The 20,284-nt window shown below is 48.4% G+C and overlaps 2 protein-coding genes and 1 long non-coding RNA gene across 3 annotated transcripts in view; 2 read left to right on the top strand and 1 right to left on the bottom strand.

Moving 5' to 3' along the window:
* Positions 1-11,793, top strand: part of LOC134659554 (kinesin-like protein KIF3A) — a 46,460-nt gene extending 34,667 nt beyond the window's left edge. Inside the window, exons 8-14 of the mRNA XM_063515220.1 lie at positions 321-373; positions 2,567-2,697; positions 3,794-3,870; positions 4,468-4,648; positions 5,804-6,040; positions 7,070-7,186; positions 11,674-11,793. Coding sequence (XP_063371290.1) covers positions 321-373; positions 2,567-2,697; positions 3,794-3,870; positions 4,468-4,648; positions 5,804-6,040; positions 7,070-7,186; positions 11,674-11,793 — 916 coding nt within the window. The remainder of the gene's footprint in view (positions 1-320; positions 374-2,566; positions 2,698-3,793; positions 3,871-4,467; positions 4,649-5,803; positions 6,041-7,069; positions 7,187-11,673) is intronic.
* LOC134659572 (uncharacterized) overlaps positions 1-20,284 on the top strand; it is a 145,370-nt gene that overhangs the window by 41,880 nt on the left and 83,206 nt on the right. The window lies entirely within an intron of this gene.
* The window catches only part of LOC134659540 (transcription initiation factor TFIID subunit 10-like), a 125,907-nt gene that overhangs the window by 63,477 nt on the left and 42,146 nt on the right, over positions 1-20,284 (bottom strand). The gene's annotated exons all lie outside the window — the stretch shown is intronic.

Genomic DNA, 20,284 nt, shown 5'->3' with positions numbered 1-20,284 from the left:
TCAGGTGTCAACAGTGAACCAGGCGACGCTCTCCTTACCAGGTATGACACGTTGTAGTGTACGTGTAGATCACAACTATAGGGCCATGAACATCGAAAACGAGACGCGCGTCAACAGTGAGTCAGGTGTCAACAGTGAGCCAGGCGGCGCGTTGCTTACAACGTATGGGCTAAAATTGGCTTTGTAGTATTTAACTTTAACATGTTGATTATAACTAAAAGGCCATGAACATTGAAAACAAGACGCGCGTCAACAGTGAGTCAGGTGTCAACAGTGAACCAGGCGACTGGCTTAATTCTAAACTGAACTGTATGTTGCAGGTTCCAACAAGAGATTGATCAACTCAAGAAACAGTTGGAAGAGAACGAAAATGGTAAGCGGACTCTTTACGACCATAGAGAAATAAGTAAGAATAGCCTCCTAAGGCACAAGGTCCTACCTACAGGACTTAATCAGTTCAATGAAATTTAAACCATATTTTATTTATTTTATTTTATTTTATTTAAACTTTATTGCATAAAAGAAAAACTTATCGTACAAAAGGCGGACTTAATGCCAAAAGCATTCTCTACCAGTCAACCTTATATATATTCAATTGGAATGGAGTTGCAATTGTTGTTTCGTTCAATTTTCAAACAAAAGAAAAATCAACTCTAGTCCCTGCATTATAGGTTCAGATTTCAGTGGCATATTTTGGATTTTTCATTTGTATGGCTGGACCTTAGGAGGATAGAGTGCTCACTCCATACCAGGGATGTTGCGAATATCCGCATCCGCATCCGCAACCGCGGAACTTCCGCATTATTTTCAACATCCGCATCCGCATACGCATAAAATCGATGCGGATTTAATGCGGATGCGGATGTGGAACAGGTCGGTACAGGAACGTCTTAGCATCGGCGTAAGTGCTAGACTGTTAGGTAATTTAATCATTAACAAAAAAAAAACTATTAGAAATGAGCAGTCAAGCGTGAGTGGGACTTAATGTACGGAACCCTTGGAACGCGAGTCCGACTCGCACTTGGCCGGTTTTTTTTAAATAAAAATTACTAAAATGTAATATTTGACGTTTTTTATCGTACTATCTTGACATCCGCATCCGCATCCGCATCCGCGGATGTGAGCCTTTAAAAATCCGCATCCGCATCCGCATCCGCGGATGTCAAAAAATCGGCATCCGCAACATCCCTGCTCCATACATCAGTTTTGCTACCAAATCTACTATTATTTTCCTATAGTTCATTTTTTTAGCATTAGAAAGAACTTGAAAGAAGGTAAGCTATTTTGACATGTCTTTTAGTTGAAAAACACTTTTTAAAAATCAATAACTATTACTTATGAAAGCAGAAGACTATAAAAGATCGTATTAGATTCATAATTTATACATATTTACCGTAACTTATTTTTAAAATGTGTGTTTCAATTAAAAGACACATCAAGATTGTTTACCTTATTTCTAATGCTAAATAAAGCGAACTATAGCCGACATCTAGCGTCAAGTAGCGGATTTATCAGTACTGCTACATGACACTAGATGTCGCGACAAACGAAAAGTCTAAATGCTCAACAATTTTCTGCTAATATTATAACCGGATTAACTGGAACTCTATTTCAATTCCTTCTGCTTGTAATATTAGTTGTACATTTTGAGCAATACACTTTTCGTCAGTCGCGACACTCGTGACATCTAGTGTCAAGTAGCGGTACTGATAAATCCGCTGATGATAGATGTCGACTACAAAAATAAGCAGCGTTTTGGGAACAAAACTGATGTAAGCATATGATTACGAGTATTACGGCAGATCTAGAAAAAAAGGTCCTATTAGAAACTTTCCAAAATGTACATACACATCACATACATACATACATACATACATATAATCACGCCTATTTCCCGGAGGGGTAGGCAGAGACCACGGATTTCCACTTGCAACGATCCTGACATACCTCTTTCGCTTCCGTTACTTTCATAACATTCCTCATACACGCTCGCCAGTTTAGGGTGCTCTTGACCTGGCCTTTCTTCAGGATTTCCCCGATCTGATCGGAGAAAGTCCGCTGAGGTCTGCCCCTTCCAACTCTTTCTACTTCTCCCTTATACACTCTCTTTGTTTTTCTTTGTGTTATTTCTTATACCGTAAAATGGGGTGAGTAGGCGCAAAACTGACATTCAAACCTCGATAACATTTTATTTTTACACATGCAAACTGAATGGTGTATATAATAAGTGTTCCGGACGTTTGTATTTTAGTTTTTATTTTATTTTGGGTAGTTCCATTTCATAACTTTGACGGTAAACAGGAAAACCCACCTCACCCCGTAGTCCCTCGTATTTGGGGTGAGTTGGGTTTTCATACAAAGGTGATTTTGGAGCATTTTTGGATCGATTTTTTTTTATTATGAGTATTACTATAGCTCCATTTTAAATTGGAATACATTATTTTTGTAGCAGTAGCCTTAAAAAACCATCTCACCCCCCTTTCAACCCTTCTCTCCCCATTCATAACCCAACTCTCCCCGCGAACCCTACTCACCCCATTTTACGGTACTGTAATTTATTATACAGAGTTGGAAGAGGAGGGGGAGGCCGAACTGAGCGAGGGCGAGTTTACCGACGACACGCTCACCGAGGCCGAGCTGGACTCGCTCGGCCCCGACGAGCGGAAGGAGCTACGCAGGCTCAGGAGGGAAGAGAAGGTAACATATACAATAAAACCAGACAAGTGCGAGTCGCAGTTTTGAATTAGTCACGGTTAGTTTCACTAGACTTAGAATATCGGGAGCTCGAAAACAATACAACGGTTCATATAGCCCACCGAGGTTTCCGTACTTTTTAGGGTTCCGTACCCAAAGGGTAAAAACGGGACCCTATTACTAAGACACCGCTGTCCGTCCGTCCGTCCGTCCGTCTGTCACCAGGCTGTATCTCACGAACCGTGATAGCTAGACAGTTGAAATTTTCACAGATGATGTATTTCTGTTGCCGCTATAACAACAAATACTAAAAACAGAGTAAAATAAAGATTTAAGTGGGGCTCCCATACAACAGACGTGATTTTTGACCGAAGTTAAGCAACGTCGGGCGGGGTCAGTACTTGGATGGGTGACCGTTTTTTTGCTTGTTTTGCTCTATTTTTTGTTGATGGTGCGGAACCCTCAGTGCGCGAGTCCGACTCGCACTTGGCCGGTTTATTAGTATAGTTTTTGTTATAGTATAGCGGCAACAGAAATACATCATCTGTGAAAATTTCAAGCTATCACGGTTCATGACATACAGCCTGGTGACAGACAGACGGACAGTGGAGTCTTAGTAATAGGGTCCCGTTTTTACCCTTTGGCATCCTTTGGGTACGGAACCCTGAAAACGAATTCGTCCTGTATCATGAATATTACAAGACCTAAAGAAAATATACGAGTGCATTTTACAATCATGAAAGTAGTTCTATTTTAATTAAAATTCTATTTTTAGATTATCTGTCAGTCAGCAGCAGAAGTTGCTAAGCGGGCGAGGTGTTCAAAGTTATCTTGACACGCTCTTATTCTCTTAACAATAAAGTCGCGTCAAGATCATTTTGAACACCTCGTCCGCTTAGCAACTTCTGCTGCTGACTGTATATGGTATTCGACATTTGTGTAACTATGTCACATTGTGACCCTAATCCTTTATTTCATTTTAGTGAGTCATCGTTTATTAACATTCAAAATCGATTTTTTGTAGACCTTAATTTAATGCCTTACAATTAAATTAAGTAAATACTTTTCAATTAAATTAAGTAATTGTTTATATTTATAGGAGAAACTGAATCGAGAAAAAGCGAACCAAGCGAGGAAGGTGTTGGAAGAGAAGAAGGCCGAGTTGCAGAGGACCAAGTACGTATCGTAATTATAGAGAATTTGATGGAGAATATATTACTCTTTGGAAGTTTTTTGTAATTTCAACTTTATTTCTAAAAATATTAAAAAACAAATGAGGAAAATACAACCATTTGACGAGTACAACGATATTTTTTTTTATAACTTTAAGATAAATAGTTAAAAAAAAATAAATAACAAACTAAAATTAAACACTAGAATTATAAACTAAGCTTAAAAACTATTAAACATTGTTTCTAACGAGTTGTTTCTTCACATCTTCCAAATGGGACTGTTTTCAAGCCAGAAAAATGCAGTTATCCCTTGAAAGTTACTCACAGAATAAATATTTTAATACAACGTTATCGTCTAACTCTAACCGACCAGAGACTTATAAAAAGGTCTCCTATTCCATTGTATTTTGAATCTTTAAACAAAATTGCATTGTCGTCGCAAGTGGGTACTTGACCGAGCGTCAGCGAAGGTCTCCGTTTCGGCGATAAGTCTGCCGTCTCGGGATCGCGTTAGTTTTTATTAGGCTAGATATTATTTTAAACGATTGCAGTGCCATCTGTATTAAGCATCACGCGTTTATCCCCATCTTTACCTCCTCAGGAAACAGCAGGAGGAGCTGAAGGACAAGCTGCAGCGCCTGGAGTCCAAGGTCCTCGTGGGCGGCGAGAACCTGCTGGACAAGGCGGACGCCCAGCGCAGGCTGCTGGAGCAGGCGGCCAGGGAGCTGGAGCAGCGGAGGCTCATCGAGCTGCGCCTGCAGGAGGACCTGCAGAAGAAGGAGGTAGGACCTGCTGGACAAGGCGGACGCGCAGCGCAGGCTGCTGGAGCAGGCGGCCAGGGAGCTGGAGCAGCGGAGGCTCATCGAGCTGCGCCTGCAGGAGGACCTGCAGAAGAAGGAGGTAGGACCTGCTGGACAAGGCGGACGCGCAGCGCAGGCTGCTGGAGCAGGCGGCCAGGGAGCTGGAGCAGCGGAGGCTCATCGAGCTGCGCCTGCAGGAGGACCTGCAGAAGAAGGAGGTAGGACCTGCTGGACAAGGCGGACGCACAGCGCAGGCTGCTGGAGCAGGCGGCCAGGGAGCTGGAGCAGGCGGCCAGGGAGCTGGAGCAGCGGAGGCTCATCGAGCTGCGCCTGCAGGAGGACCTGCAGAAGAAGGAGGTAGGACCTGCTGGACAAGGCGGACGCACAGCGCAGGCTGCTGGAGCAGGCGGCCAGGGAGCTGGAGCAGCGGAGGCTCATCGAGCTGCGCCTGCAGGAGGACCTGCAGAAGAAGGAGGTAGGACCTGCTGGACAAGGCGGACGCACAGCGCAGGCTGCTGGAGCAGGCGGCCAGGGAGCTGGAGCAGCGGAGGCTCATCGAGCTGCGCCTGCAGGAGGACCTGCAGAAGAAGGAGGTAGGAACTGCTGGACAAGGCCGAGGCCCAGAGCTGTTTTATAATCCCTTGGCTCGATCTTCGGCCTCGCACGCACGCCTCGATTAGGCGAAAGCTGTATTTGACCTTCGCAGAGTTTATTGGACACTTTGTTAGTAGTCCACTTAGACTCGCATGTGGCGATTCTCTCAGGTGACGCTCCGAGTCAACGATATTTATTTACACATTTTAGTAAGGTTAGTTGTTTGTGTGGGCTCGCCGTGCGGGCCTTCGGCCTCCATGCGAGACTTACTGACTGCAATTCAGCCTCAAAGGTGACGCTCTGGACCTTCGGCCTTGTTTTCTGAGTTTTATGAAAGGTTAGATTATACAGGTAAGCATGTGGTGTGGCGTGTACAGCGTGTCTGCGTGTGGTTAAAAATTATCTACGTATCCTCTTCGATTCTCTTAACATTTAAGTCTATTACACTACAATTCTATGGCAAACTCTACTGTCCTGTTAAAAAATCCTGGACAAGTCATATTTTACGCTTCTCATTAACTTTAACTTTTTGTTTATTTACAGGCCGAACGTCTCGACATAGAAGAGCGTTACTCCTCCCTCCAAGAAGAGAACGCAGCCAAGACCAGAAAACTGAAGCGCGCCGTCCAACTCCTCAACTCCGCCAAAGCGGAGCTGGCTGACCAGCAGCGGGAGCAGCAGAGGGAGATGGAGGGGATCCTGGACTCCGTCAGGGCTCTCAGGAGGGAGATACAGCTGGCAGACCTGGTGCTGGACTCGTACATACCCAAGGAGTACCAGGTGAGGACCACCAGAACAGTAGAGTAAGATGGAGGGGATCCTGGACTCTGTCAGGGCTCTCAGGAGGGAGATACAGCTGGCAGACCTGGTGCTGGACTCGTACATACCCAAGGAGTACCAGGTGAGGACCATCAGAACAGTAGAGTAAGATGGAGGGGATCCTGGACTCCGTCAGGGCTCTGAGGAGGGAGATACAGCTGGCAGACCTGGTGCTGGACTCGTACATACCCAAGGAGTACCAGGTGAGGACCATCAGAACAGTAGAGTAAGATGGAGGGGATCCTGGACTCCGTCAGGGCTCTGAGGAGGGAGATACAGCTGGCAGACCTGGTGCTGGACTCGTACATACCCAAGGAGTACCAGGTGAGGACCATCAGAACAGTAGAGTAAGATGGAGGGGATCCTGGACTCCGTCAGGGCTCTGAGGAGGGAGATACAGCTGGCAGACCTGGTGCTGGACTCGTACATACCCAAGGAGTACCAGGTGAGGACCACCAGAACAGTAGAGTAAGATGGAGGGGATCCTGGACTCCGTCAGGGCTCTGAGGAGGGAGATACAGCTGGCAGACCTGGTGCTGGACTCGTACATACCCAAGGAGTACCAGGTGAGGACCACCAGAACAGTAGAGTAAGATGGAGGGGATCCTGGACTCTGTCAGGGCTCTCAGGAGGGAGATACAGCTGGCAGACCTGGTGCTGGACTCGTACATACCCAAGGAGTACCAGGTGAGGACCATCAGAACATGCCGACGCTGAAAATAATAGTCTTTTTGGTACCAAAACTGATGTATGGAGTGAGCACTCTTGTCTTACTATATTTCTCTATGCTTATAGCACTATCCCTTTCGGCTATTTAGGGTTGTCAAAATTCAAGTTATTATCTTATCCTAGGGTCGTGCATGCAAAGGGACGCAAAGTTGCGTCTACCCTAATAATTGCTCGGAGGAATGCTGAGCCGAATGGAGCCGAGTTTGCCCGAAGTCAGGAGTGTCTGCCCACTGACTGAAGTTAAACGTTTTATTTTTACAGGCGCTGATCGAGCAGTACGTGCACTGGAACGAGCAGCTGGGCGAGTGGCAGGTGAAGTGCGTCGCGTACACCGGGAACAACATGAGCGCGCCCGCACCACCGCGCCACCACAGACACGTGAGCTCACACTAACAGGTTTACACAGTGTCACGCTAGAGGGCGCTGATCGAGCAGCACGTGCACTGGCACGAGCAGCTGGGCGAGTGGCAGGTGAAGTGCGTCGCGTACACCGGGAACAACATGAGCGCGCCCGCACCACCGCGCCACCACAGACACGTGAGCTCACACTAACAGGTTTACACAGTGTCACGCTAGAGGGCGCTGATCGAGCAGCACGTGCACTGGCACGAGCAGCTGGGCGAGTGGCAGGTGAAGTGCGTCGCGTACACCGGGAACAACATGAGCGCGCCCGCACCACCGCGCCACCACAGACACGTGAGCTCACACTAACAGGTTTACACAGTGTCACGCTAGAGGGCGCTGATCGAGCAGCACGTGCACTGGAACGAGCAGCTGGGCGAGTGGCAGGTGAAGTGCGTCGCGTACACCGGGAACAACATGAGCGCGCCCGCACCACCGCGCCACCACAGACACGTGAGCTCACACTAACAGGTTTACACAGTGTCACGCTAGAGGGCGCTGATCGAGCAGCACGTGCACTGGCACGAGCAGCTGGGCGAGTGGCAGGTGAAGTGCGTCGCGTACACCGGGAACAACATGAGCGCGCCCGCACCACCGCGCCACCACAGACACGTGAGCTCACACTAACAGGTTTACACAGTGTCACGCTAGAGGGCGCTGATCGAGCAGCACGTGCACTGGCACGAGCAGCTGGGCGAGTGGCAGGTGAAGTGCGTCGCGTACACCGGGAACAACATGAGCGCGCCCGCACCACCGCGCCACCACAGACACGTGAGCTCACACTAACAGGTTTACACAGTGTCACGCTAGAGGGCGCTGATCGAGCAGCACGTGCACTGGCACGAGCAGCTGGGCGAGTGGCAGGTGAAGTGCGTCGCGTACACCGGGAACAACATGAGCGCGCCCGCACCACCGCGCCACCACAGACACGTGAGCTCACACTAACAGGTTTACACAGTGTCACGCTAGAGGGCGCTGATCGAGCAGCACGTGCACTGGCACGAGCAGCTGGGCGAGTGGCAGGTGAAGTGCGTCGCGTACACCGGGAACAACATGAGCGCGCCCGCACCACCGCGCCACCACAGACACGTGAGCTCACACTAACAGGTTTACACAGTGTCACGCTAGAGGGCGCTGATCGAGCAGCACGTGCACTGGCACGAGCAGCTGGGCGAGTGGCAGGTGAAGTGCGTCGCGTACACCGGGAACAACATGAGCGCGCCCGCACCACCGCGCCACCACAGACACGTGAGCTCACACTAACAGGTTTACACAGTGTCACGCTAGAGGGCGCTGATCGAGCAGCACGTGCACTGGCACGAGCAGCTGGGCGAGTGGCAGGTGAAGTGCGTCGCGTACACCGGGAACAACATGAGCGCGCCCGCACCACCGCGCCACCACAGACACGTGAGCTCACACTAACAGGTTTACACAGTGTCACGCTAGAGGGCGCTGATCGAGCAGCACGTGCACTGGCACGAGCAGCTGGGCGAGTGGCAGGTGAAGTGCGTCGCGTACACCGGGAACAACATGAGCGCGCCCGCACCACCGCGCCACCACAGACACGTGAGCTCACACTAACAGGTTTACACAGTGTCACGCTAGAGGGCGCTGATCGAGCAGCACGTGCACTGGCACGAGCAGCTGGGCGAGTGGCAGGTGAAGTGCGTCGCGTACACCGGGAACAACATGAGCGCGCCCGCACCACCGCGCCACCACAGACACGTGAGCTCACACTAACAGGTTTACACAGTGTCACGCTAGAGGGCGCCGATCGAGCAGCACGTGCACTGGCACGAGCAGCTGGGCGAGTGGCAGGTGAAGTGCGTCGCGTACACCGGGAACAACATGAGCGCGCCCGCACCACCGCGCCACCACAGACACGTGAGCTCACACTAACAGGTTTACACAGTGTCACGCTAGAGGGCGCTGATCGAGCAGCACGTGCACTGGCACGAGCAGCTGGGCGAGTGGCAGGTGAAGTGCGTCGCGTACACCGGGAACAACATGAGCGCGCCCGCACCACCGCGCCACCACAGACACGTGAGCTCACACTAACAGGTTTACACAGTGTCACGCTAGAGGGCGCTGATCGAGCAGCACGTGCACTGGCACGAGCAGCTGGGCGAGTGGCAGGTGAAGTGCGTCGCGTACACCGGGAACAACATGAGCGCGCCCGCACCACCGCGCCACCACAGACACGTGAGCTCACACTAACAGGTTTACACAGTGTCACGCTAGAGGGCGCTGATCGAGCAGCACGTGCACTGGCACGAGCAGCTGGGCGAGTGGCAGGTGAAGTGCGTCGCGTACACCGGGAACAACATGAGCGCGCCCGCACCACCGCGCCACCACAGACACGTGAGCTCACACTAACAGGTTTACACAGTGTCACGCTAGAGGGCGCTGATCGAGCAGCACGTGCACTGGCACGAGCAGCTGGGCGAGTGGCAGGTGAAGTGCGTCGCGTACACCGGGAACAACATGAGCGCGCCCGCACCACCGCGCCACCACAGACACGTGAGCTCACACTAACAGGTTTACACAGTGTCACGCTAGAGGGCGCTGATCGAGCAGCACGTGCACTGGCACGAGCAGCTGGGCGAGTGGCAGGTGAAGTGCGTCGCGTACACCGGGAACAACATGAGCGCGCCCGCACCACCGCGCCACCACAGACACGTGAGCTCACACTAACAGGTTTACACAGTGTCACGCTAGAGGGCGCTGATCGAGCAGCACGTGCACTGGCACGAGCAGCTGGGCGAGTGGCAGGTGAAGTGCGTCGCGTACACCGGGAACAACATGAGCGCGCCCGCACCACCGCGCCACCACAGACACGTGAGCTCACACTAACAGGTTTACACAGTGTCACGCTAGAGGGCGCTGATCGAGCAGCACGTGCACTGGCACGAGCAGCTGGGCGAGTGGCAGGTGAAGTGCGTCGCGTACACCGGGAACAACATGAGCGCGCCCGCACCACCGCGCCACCACAGACACGTGAGCTCACACTAACAGGTTTACACAGTGTCACGCTAGAGGGCGCTGATCGAGCAGCACGTGCACTGGCACGAGCAGCTGGGCGAGTGGCAGGTGAAGTGCGTCGCGTACACCGGGAACAACATGAGCGCGCCCGCACCACCGCGCCACCACAGACACGTGAGCTCACACTAACAGGTTTACACAGTGTCACGCTAGAGGGCGCTGATCGAGCAGCACGTGCACTGGCACGAGCAGCTGGGCGAGTGGCAGGTGAAGTGCGTCGCGTACACCGGGAACAACATGAGCGCGCCCGCACCACCGCGCCACCACAGACACGTGAGCTCACACTAACAGGTTTACACAGTGTCACGCTAGAGGGCGCTGATCGAGCAGCACGTGCACTGGCACGAGCAGCTGGGCGAGTGGCAGGTGAAGTGCGTCGCGTACACCGGGAACAACATGAGCGCGCCCGCACCACCGCGCCACCACAGACACGTGAGCTCACACTAACAGGTTTACACAGTGTCACGCTAGAGGGCGCTGATCGAGCAGCACGTGCACTGGCACGAGCAGCTGGGCGAGTGGCAGGTGAAGTGCGTCGCGTACACCGGGAACAACATGAGCGCGCCCGCACCACCGCGCCACCACAGACACGTGAGCTCACACTAACAGGTTTACACAGTGTCACGCTAGAGGGCGCCGATCGAGCAGGACGTGCACTGGCACGAGCAGTCCACAAGCGAAGCAAGAGGCTATTTTGTCACAGGGGAGATGGTCATCTTAGCATTGGTTTGCAATCCATCTAGGTCATCTAGGAGAAGGATACTCCAAAATAAAACCTGGAATGGAGTTTCCGTAAGGCGCGAGTAGGGTCCAACCTGAAATAAGCGGCAGATTCCTGCAGTTGACCTGTCTCCACACATATTGGATCGCCTTTCCTGTGGGTTAAGACAGTGAATCCGAGAGGGTAATGCAGGTGCTGGGCATCCTTGCGTTTCCTTAATTCCGTCGGAGTGTAAATGTCTTACACCATAAATCGTCTGCAATAGACGCTAAGGGGTCATCCATTAATTACGTCACACGTTTAGGGGGAGGGAGGGGGTCAAGAAAATGTGACATGTTGTGACATGGGGGAGGGGGGAGTCACAAACATTGTGATGTCACTTTAACTTCATCAGTAACCGAAAATTAATTTATATTTTTTATTCGCTGTACAGTTAAATAATGAGATTTTGGATGTAACTTTCGTGTGTTATAAAATTGCTAATATTAATATATCAAAAATATTTTTTTATTAAAAAAATAATGCCGAGTTAATATTGTCGATGGAAACAAAATTGCCTAAAATGTGACGTCACACCAGGGGGGAGGGGTTTGCAAAATGTGACCAAGTGTGACAAGGAGGGGGGGGGGGGGTAAAAAACCTAGAAATTCGTGTGACGTAATTAATGGATGATCCCTAAGGTCAGTGATGATTGTCGCAGATGGATCCCCCGGACCTGTCTTGTCGCTACCTGTCGTACTCGGCCGTCAACGCGCGCGCGCGCCCCGCCGCCTCCGCCGTGCCGCGCCCAAACACCGCCGCGCCGCGCGCCCGCCAGTAGGGACAACCGTATTACCACCGCATTACAGCTCAAAATTGGGTGGCAGCTTTTAATGTTAGAAGTTACGATACTCCGATATTCGCTGTTAATGCTGGTATAGGGTATTTGACTATTAAGATCGATTTTCCTAGGATAGCGGTGCCGTCATATAGCGGCCGTCTCCATACTAAATAATACGGCTAAATATGGATGTCGTAGTATTTGTATCGAGACGGCCGCTATATGACGACACCACTTTCGGAGTAAACCAAAGCTTTAGTCAAATAAGTTTCTTAATTCAACTGTCAAAACGATTTTGCTTCTATGAAATTTATATGAAACACTAGAATGTGACGTCACAATCAAATGTATAACCTACTCTTTATAGTTTGATACGGGTTTTAAAATATAAATTGTGTCTAAAACTAATTGCTTTCTACGTTTCTCTATTAATCTTTTGGTGCTTTATTTCATGCATGGAGTAAAACAATTTATTTTAAATACAGTCAAATACCCTATTGAGCATTGTCATGGCAGAGGCTATTTAGCGACCACATGTAACATTAGATACACATGTTCTATATATTCAATGAGTAAAACGAGCATTTCATTTTCATTGCTCAACTTTCGACAACGAAAAACATTGGTCAAACGATTTTCACCAACAAAATATGTAAATTCTATCAGATATTATGTACAGATGTAGTGCATAATTATTTTCCATCATATTTTCACATAGTCGTACGAACGTGTTTACTATCTCAGTCAGACTCGGTACAAAAAGTACTGAGGTTGACTGAACCAGTATGATAAATACGAAAGTTTCTGAGAAAATTCGAAGGAAAACATTTATGCACTACATCTATAATATTATCTGGAACTTGCCCTTAGTAAACGTAGTTATACCATTTTGATTTAGAACAAAATGTTTAGTGAAACTAAAAGTATTTTTATACATAACCAAATGACATTTGTATTACTAGAATTAATTATTAATCTGTAGTATTCTAATACTAGTCGCATTCCAGTGATTTTATTGTTTTTATTTCATGATTATTATATTTTAACTTACTTCTACGCTTAATTCAAGTTTCTTCATGTTTCGAAAATATTTTAATGCTCAAATTTCCAAAAGCTGGTCACATTGACGTATAATATCTAAGGACGGGCTAATGCGGCACTAAACATCGTACTAGTTCAGCGGTGCTACCCACGAATTCCAGCCAATCGTGCAGTCTAACGCGACTAGTTGCGACCAATAGCGCGCGTGATGCGAACTCGTCAACCAATCGCGCGCGTGATGCGAACTCATCAACCAATCGCGTTGTAGCGATTTCACACCGCTGTACTGGCCCCTGTCATGCCTCATTATTATTGCCCGTAAAGCCAGTCCCTAGATATCTATGTCAATGGCTGGTCATCAATGTCAGATATGAAGAATGATCTCTGTATTGTTTGTGATTTCGATTTTATCGTGTGATTTCGCACGATCGATTTGTATTTTTACACTTTTAATTGTAACACACTAATATATTCAATAAATATTAATTTAAATAACCTACTCTAGTTGTTTTATTTTTAGTAAACCTCTATCACATACGTAGTTAGATTTTTTTAACTTTTTATGACTAAGAGAGTAAAGATCGGTTTTCCTAGGATAGCGGTGCCGTCATGTAGCGGCCGTCTCCATACTAAATAATACGGCTAAATATGGATGTCGTAGTATTTGTATGGAGACGGCACCACTTTCGGAGGAAACCAAAGCTTAAGCCTGAAAATCGAAAACTATAAAAAGTATTATAGTTATTAAGTCAAGGACTGTCTCATTTCAAACATAGACAGAGAGAATCATACTATCTTTGTCACTTTGTCTTACACTAATACATGCTAAAAGAAAAGGATGAGTATAGTTTTTTTTGTTCTTATTTACTGACAAATTATTAGGTTACCGGTCTATGTTTGACCTTGCCTATCTTAAGACTTGACATGACATAAGTCAAAACATAGCTAAGCCACATAGATTTCTTGTTGCAATGACATAAATTCTAGTGCATATTAATTGTTCATCATTTACTTATTTTTTATTTTTAACGGGCTGTGTACAGTAGGTGAGTAATAGTACGTAGTAGTAGTAGTAAGTTATAGTAGTAGCGGTACTGATAGTTCCACTACTTGTCGTTAGATGTCGACAACGAAATAACTTTTGTTTTGGTAAGAATGATGTATGGAGTTACCACTCTTTCTTTACTTATATTTCTCTATGGTGGAACCCAACAGGTCTTATTTAACTATGGTATTCCACCTGTCCAATTTCTTAGTCCAATGTGCATTGCGTCTCACTCTCTCATTAAGCAAAATGTGAGACGCAAATACCTACACCGGACCAAGATAATGGACAGATGGAATACCACCCTAAGCTCCTTAAGATCGGTTTTCCTAGGATAGAGGTGCCGTCATATAGCGGCCGTCTCCATACTAAATAATACGGCTAAATATGACGGCACCGCTTTCGGAGGAAACCAAAGCTTTAATCCAGGGTTATCACTTAGCAGTAGCATAGAGAAAAAAATACATAGAGTGCTCACTCCATACATCAGTTTTAGTACCAAAAAGACTATTAGCATCTAGCATCGAGTAGCGGAACTATCAGTACTGCTACTTGACAATAGATGTAGCACCGACCGGAAAGTCTTATCTCAACAGCATAAGACTTTCCGGTCGGTGCTACATCTATTGTCAAGTAGCAGTACTGATAGTTCCGCTACTCGATGCTAGATGTCGACACTGAAATTAATAGTCTGAACTGATGTATGGAGTGAGCACTCTTGTCATTATATTTCTCTATGGCAGTAGCCATGAAGCTAGACACGATACTCAAGAAGGTGCAGTCCCACGAGTCGATCCGGTCCCCGCCCCCCGCCGAGCCCCTCGCCCTGAAGAAGCTACTGCGGAAGAAACCACAAGACAAAGTGAGGCCACGAATAAAACGACTTGAAATTGATTTTGATTAGAGCGCCCTCTGTTGGCGAGTAAATGAACTACGTTAAAAAGTTCTGTATAATAAACTGTTGAAAAGGGGCGCTTATATAATCTGTGGCCTGGCTAAGATGCCAATCGTTTGCGCCGTATTGAACGAAACGGTAACGTGAGAGACGTTATCGCACTAGATAGTGATAGAGAGATATATACCAACCAGAGGGTTGGATGGTCAATAACTTGCCAACAGGTCGCGCTTTTTTCAAATTTATCTTCTCCCATAATATTATTCGAAATGGATTGGAAAGGAAAGTTTTAATGGAATCTATATACATTTTGTCGGTATCGTCTTGGGTCGTCCCATTCGTTTTTCGTCAAGTTCTTAAATTAGTCCTATTCTGCTTTCGTCACTCATTCTACATTGAAAGCCACTGACGATTGTGACGAATGTAGAATGGGTGACGAAAGCAGAATAGGACTAATTTAAGAACTTGACGAAAAACGAATGGGACGACCCAAGATGTCCAAGATGATACCATTTTGTCGAAATAAGAATTAAATTTTAAGTTTTCTTCAGTTCGCACACGTCCGCTGCAAAGTGGACACGACGGCGCCATTGTTGCGGCTCGCTCCTCCGCTGGCGGTGCGCAGCACGGCGGCCGCACTGCGGCTGCAGCAGGAAAACATGATGCTGCTGCGCATCATCAGGAACAACCACTTCACCCGGGTATGTGCACGCACACGGCGCTACCACTACGGCTCGCTCCGCCGCTGGCGGTGCGCAGCACGGCGGCCGCACTGCGGCTGCAGCAGGAAAACATGATGCTGCTGCGCATCATCAGGAATAACCACTTCACCCGGGTTAGCAATTTTGGAAGTAAACGCCACCTTATTTTCCAGCCCGCACCAAATTACAACGTTTTCCCAAAAAATCCAAATATAAGTATATATTTATGTGACGTTATCGATAAAAAGGGACCTTATTGTCGATGGCGCTTACGCCATTATTAACGATGCTCCGCCGCGAATAAATACAATGCCGCGCGACGCCGCGCCGTGTGCGGCGTAAGCGCCATTGACAATAAGGTCCCTTTTCATAGATAATGCCCCATATTTCAATGAATCAAGCTATGATCATTCATTTGAAGACAAGTCACATTTCCAGAAAGTCCAATCTAATTAGAACCTTAAATCGGATTGCTATTGATATTGATGAGTATAGTTTTTTTGTTCTTATCTACTGACAAATTGGTTTGACCAACTATATGTTATTCGTCATCCGCAGGGTCGCGTGGACAGTCGATGGCGCGTCCTGCCGGCCGGTAACCGCCAGTACCACGCAACCAGAGTGGACTTCAGCAAGAGAACGTACGCGGAGAACATACGCTTGTACAAGATCTTCACCACAACGGTATGTATTTAATATTACCCACCGAATAGTGAAAGAAACCACACTACAAACAAAGTAAGGCCACGAACAAAACGGATTATACCTAATGCTTAAATTAAAGACTTATGATTAAAGCGCCATCTGTTAGCGAGTAGACAGTCTATACTACAAGGTTCTCTAATAGGTACCATAGATAAATAAGTAAGCATAGAGTGCTTACTGCATACATCAGTTTTCTTACCAAAACGCTTATTATTTTCGTAGTCGACATCTAGCGTCAACCAGCGGATCTATCAGTACTGCTACTTGACAAAAGATGTCGCGACGAACGAAAAGTCTAATGCTCAACGATTTTCAGCTAATATTATAACCGGATTAACCGGATCGGACCGGACCGGGTAAGAGAGACAAAACAATCTATTAAGACGCTCCCCTCAGATACTGACGGAGACGGAATAGTGACGGGATGTCGTCTATTGCCATACTTACCTACATCACGAACTTTAACTATCAGCTTTGTTTTTATGCCATAAGGTACAGCCGGGCTAGCACATGATTGGCGCGGAACATAGTTTGAAAAAGACGGGTAGTCTATCTCGCCGCGAGATACTGTCGCGCAGTGGCGTAGCGTGGGTCTCGGCCGCTCGGGGCGGATGAAAATTTTGCCGCCCCCTAGCTTACGTATTTCAATATAATAAGTGCGACTGAAATAGTTCAAATATTTATACGATATTATTGGTATTTATTCTGAAATTTTGCCGCCCCCTAAAAGTGCCGCTCGGGGCGGGCCGCCCCCCCCCCCCCCCCGCCCCCACTACGCTACGTTACTGCTGTCGCGCCAATCATGTGCTAGGGGTGCTGTCAGCATATTATATATCTTGTTTGTTGTTGTGCAGCCCGCTCGCCTGACTCCGACCGCGGAGCTAGAGCAGTGGTGGTCGCGCATACGACGCGAGCGCGGGCGGCGCGGCGGGTGGCTGCTCGCGCCGCCCGCGCCGCAACTCGACCCCGCCTTCCGCGCGCCAGAGGGCGTCACTAGACCAAGGTAGCAGGTGAAAACCAAACAGGATCACGTGGTTGGAGTGACAGGACCTAGGGCCCGTGGTTGCTCACGCCGCGGCTAGACCCCGCTTTCCGCGCGCCAGAGGGCGTCACTAGACCAAGGTAGCAGGTGAAAACCAAACAGGATCACGTGGTTGGAGTGACAGGACCTAGGGCCCGTGGTTGCTCACGCCGCGGCTAGACCCCGCTTTCCGCGCGCCAGAGGGCGTCACTAGACCAAGGTATCTGGCAGAAACCAAACAGGATCACGTGGTTGGAGTGACAGGAGCTAGGGCCCGTGGTTGCTCACGCCGCGGCTAGACCCCGCTTTCCGCGCGCCAGAGGGCGTCACTAGACCAAGGTAGCAGGTGAAAACCAAACAGGATCACGTGGTTGGAGTGACAGGAGCTTGGGCAGCCCGTGGTTGCTCACGCCGCGGCTAGACCCCGCTTTCCGCGCGCCAGAGGGCGTCACTAGACCAAGGTAGCAGGTGAAAACCAAACAGGATCACGTGGTTGGAGTGACAGGACCTAGGGCCCGTGGTTGCTCACGCCGCGGCTAGACCCCGCTTTCCGCGCGCCAGAGGGCGTCACTAGACCAAGGTATCTGGCAGAAACCAAACAGGATCACGTGGTTGGAGTGACAGGAGCTAGGGCCCGTGGTTGCTCACGCCGCGGCTAGACCCCGCTTTCCGCGCGCCAGAGGGCGTCACTAGACCAAGGTAGCAGGTGAAAACCAAACAGGATCACGTGGTTGGAGTGACAGGAGCTTGGGCAGCCCGTGGTTGCTCACGCCGCGGCTAGACCCCGCTTTCCGCGCGCCAGAGGGCGTCACTAGACCAAGGTAGCAGGTGAAAACCAAACAGGATCACGTGGTTGGAGTGACAGGAGCTTGGGCAGCCCGTGGTTGCTCACGCCGCGGCTAGACCCCGCTTTCCGCGCGCCAGAGGGCGTCACTAGACCAAGGTAGCAGGTGAAAACCAAACAGGATCACGTGGTTGGAGTGACAGGAGCTAGGGCCCGTGGTTGCTCACGCCGCGGCTAGACTCCGCTTTCCGCGCGCCAGAGGGCGTCACTAGACCAAGGTACCTGGCGAAATCCAAACAGGATCACGTGGTTGGAGTGACAGGAGCTAGGGCCCGTGGTTGCTCACGCCGCGGCTAGACCCCGCTTTCCGCGCGCCAGAGGGCGTCACTAGACCAAGGTACCTGGCGAAAACCAAACAGGATCACGTGGTTGGAGTGACAGGAGCTAGGGCCCGTGGTTGCTCACGCCGCGGCTAGACCCCGCCTTCCGCGCGCCAGAGGGCGTCACTAGACCAAGGTATCTGGCAGAAACCAAACAGGATCACGTGGTTGGAGTGACAGGAGCTAGGGCCCGTGGTTGCTCACGCCGCGGCTAGACCCCGTCTTCCACCAATTTCCACGTACCAGAGGGCGTCATAAAACCAAGAGGTCAGTCAAAACAATATGTCGGTAAAAAAGCCGTGAATTTCACGTTTTTGACCGAGCGGAGCAAAAGTCTCTTCAGTCAGCTTGGCTTTCATTTAATACCCCACACGTGTATGTGCAATGCATATATAGTTTGGGTGCAATATGCAATATTCGCAACGAGGCGGGAGTCATTTTGATGACGTCATTCCGCTGAAGTAGATGGCCGGCGCCGCTGTCTCCCGGCAGTTTTGGAGACTAAATACCATGCCTAACAACATACTAAAAGTTGGTAGCGGTTTCCGGATCTGAACTATCTCTTCGACCGTTTCCCATAAGGCATAGTACTACTTAGGCAAAATTGCTTTTCGTATATCTGTCCGGAAGTTTTTCTTTACAAATCACTATTTTCTCAACCGATTCTCGTGATTTTATGTGAGCAGGTTTGATAATTACTTATATGTATTAAAATTTTCTTCGGTTCACGAGGTCTACAGCTCACGGAGTGCTGCTCTCCAAAGGCTTTAAATCAGCTAGTATTAGGTACCTACGCTCTTGTCGCTGACATGACTATTTGATTTCAAAATGCTGTGTGTAATGTATATTTCATTACGCTATCACGGAAACACCTTTTAAACGAAGCACTATTTTATTACAGAGAAAAATATACACGAATAGGTCTTGGTAAGACGAGGATGTTTTATCTCGTGTTTTGTAGACTACTATAGCAACGTAACATTCAAATTGTTCTACAGTGACAAGGTTCTAAAACCAAATATAAAATAACACTGTATATAAAACCCCTTAGAGCAGAATACGTCACACTGTGTATAAGCATAGAGAAATATAATAAGACAAGAGTGCTCACTCCATACATCAGTTCAGACTATTAATTTCAGTGTCGACATCTAGCATCGAGTAGCGGAACTATCAGTACTGCTACTTGACAATAGATGTAGCACCGACCGGAAAGTCTTATGCTGTTGAGATAAGACTTTCCTGTCGGTGCTACATCTATTGTCAAGTAGCAGTACTGATAGTTCCGCTACTCGATGCTAGATGCTAATAGTCTTTTTGGTACTAAAACTGATGTATGGAGTGAGCACTCTATGTATTTTTTTCTCTATGGTATAAGGTTGTAAACTGTGAACATGTATGCAGGGTGTCGCTATCGCTGCGCGTCCGCGGCGGCGCGGCGCTGGGCGATCTCAAGCTGGAGTTGTTCTCGGAGGCGTGCGCGCGCACCGCCGCCATCTTTATTGCGCTACTGCCGTACTACGTCGGCTCAGCCTTCCACAGGTAGTCTGTCTCCAAGTCTGTACCGACTTCGTAAAATTTCGAATTTCTATGAAATTTTACTTCTTTTGTCACTGCTAAGTCTGTGCAGACTTGCACATTTAGCAGCCGAACTCAGGGATTTATACGTACTGGTGTCAATTTTAATCCTATCAAAATTGGAGGAGATTCGTAGTTTAGAATCTAGTTTCAATCATGTTTTAACATAATTTTCTAATAATTCGTCGTCGTCGATAAAATTCTAATATCTATTAGGTACTTTAGGTACCTATATAAAACCTTTTTACATCGAAGACGGCGACCATCGAAAAAAAAATACATTTATGACAATAATAATGACAATGCCAATCAAATCGAACGACATTTATATTTACACTTCT

This window comes from Cydia amplana, chromosome 25 (genome assembly GCF_948474715.1).
Source record: "Cydia amplana chromosome 25, ilCydAmpl1.1, whole genome shotgun sequence".
NCBI classification, from domain to species: Eukaryota; Metazoa; Arthropoda; class Insecta; order Lepidoptera; family Tortricidae; genus Cydia; species Cydia amplana.
Note: the sequence above shows the minus strand (reverse complement) of the source record. Positions and strands in the feature narration are given on the sequence as shown.